We start from the raw sequence: 1,855 nt of genomic DNA, 5'->3' as shown, positions 1-1,855 counted from the left end.
TATACTGTATATATTGGCTTTTTAAAATTTAATTTCACCATAAACGAAAGCTAAACTGGCTATAATATGAAAGTAGAATTTTCACTTCAGATAAAACTAAAAACATTGTTAATCAAAGTTTAAAGTAGCTGACTTACTATAAATGAACAGAACTTTAAAAGTCTTTAATGTTTATTGTTTGTGATATGCAAAAAAGCAAACAAACAAAAAAACAGAATAATTAATCTAACTAATAATTTCTGCAGTGTTTTGCACATCAACACTATTTAAACAAAATTGTTTTTTTTTTTTCATTTTATCTATGAGGTGTTCAAACCAGAAACCATGATTTTCGATTAGACTGATAGAAAAATGCACTTATAAAAAATTACATTGCCATTTTCCTTTTTTTTCAGTGTACAATAGCAGGCACCATGGTACAATGATATATACCATGGAACTTAAAGATTATCATATTCACGGACCATAGTACATTGATGTTGTATGTCCGAAAAATATGATAATACTGTGGTGTGTTTTGTTAGTGCCGCTAAAATGCTAAGGCTGCACAGACAATCTCAGTAAAACCTTTCTTCACAGATCATTCTGTATGCTTTATGAACTATATGAATCATAATCATATATAGTCTGGTCACTTTTTGAACTGCAAGAGATGTTACTTGTCACTGATATATGCTCACCTCTGACCAGCTTCCAGTGGTCCAGTCAGCAGGACAGGACACATGTGCGTTGCACCGGACAATTGACTCAGGCTTAGGCAAGTGATGACATTCAGCCGGCTGAAGCGCTCGTTGCTCATCCAGCCCTAGACTCCGAATACACAGCACTGTTCTCTTACTAAGCCCAGTGTCCCCACAGCTAGACGAGCACTTCTGCCACTCTCCAACCCACCATCTGACGACACAAAAACATCACAGGAATATACTTTACTGCTCTGACGATTGCCTTTAAAAGCCATCTAGTGCACTGCTGCTCATGGGTGTGTAAAGTACAGGACTGTCCAGCAGTAAAACTCACATGGCAGGACATGCCCCCTTATTGCAGTTAGTTTGCTTGTCATCCGGCCTAGTAGATGGATCACAGTAATGTTCCTCAACAATTCCAGATGTTCTCTCCACACAGTGCACAACTTGCCTCTGCACACCTGAAAAAAAAAGGAAATATTGAAGAGCAGCTGTTTACAAAAAAAATTCACATTTGCCAGTGCACACAAGTATGCATTCAACATCTGGCAATCACATAGAGTTCAATTACAGAATTTTCAGGCAATTAAAGAGAGACAGCTGACAATTGTACCACAGCCTGCACTTCTTCATAGGCAAAAGACAAAATCTCCCAAAAAAATAATATATAAATGTGTATACTACACAAAATAAATCAATAAATAAACTATTTAAATTTCCATACAATTTTGTCAAAAGTTTTTACATTAAATTTCCACGAAAGAAAGAATTATGGCACTAAAGATTAGTGTTAGCGGCATTTCAATCTAGTTCCCTTTCGAAAGGGAACTCTACGCTGCGTCCTCTAGAGGGCGCTAGGGGAACATCTTCAACGTGACCGGTGTCTGAAGCATGAATGAAAAACCGACAATGAACTTGACACTGGCAAGCGGCAGCCTATGACGTAAACAATAAAGCGACTGCGGGTATAAAAGAACATCTGCGGAATACGTCATCCTCTTCTTTGTCTTCAAGCCTTGTGTATGGAAGCACATGCGTCTGCCTCTCTCGAGAGAAGGATGCGCTCACTGTTTGCATTCGCGGGACTACTAGAGGCAGAGGTCTGTACTCGAGCTTTGTCAGCGTTTGCACGAGCGCGTTCGCCTCTCGAGGGAGTTGAACAAGCTTAATGC

General features: G+C 38.8%; 1 protein-coding gene across 1 annotated transcript in view; it reads right to left on the bottom strand.

The window, feature by feature from the left end:
- LOC107738910 (A disintegrin and metalloproteinase with thrombospondin motifs 7-like) overlaps positions 1-1,855 on the bottom strand; it is a gene marked incomplete at its 5' end in the record, with an annotated part of 69,196 nt that overhangs the window by 19,043 nt on the left and 48,298 nt on the right. The window contains 2 exons of the mRNA XM_016550836.1: positions 681-894; positions 1,018-1,144. Coding sequence (XP_016406322.1) covers positions 681-894; positions 1,018-1,144 — 341 coding nt within the window. The remainder of the gene's footprint in view (positions 1-680; positions 895-1,017; positions 1,145-1,855) is intronic.

This window comes from Sinocyclocheilus rhinocerous, unplaced genomic scaffold, assembly GCF_001515625.1.
Source record: "Sinocyclocheilus rhinocerous isolate Xijiao unplaced genomic scaffold, SAMN03320098_v1.1 scaffold1396, whole genome shotgun sequence".
NCBI lineage: Eukaryota > Metazoa > Chordata > Actinopteri > Cypriniformes > Cyprinidae > Sinocyclocheilus > Sinocyclocheilus rhinocerous.
This window is presented reverse-complemented; position numbering and strand designations above follow the sequence as displayed.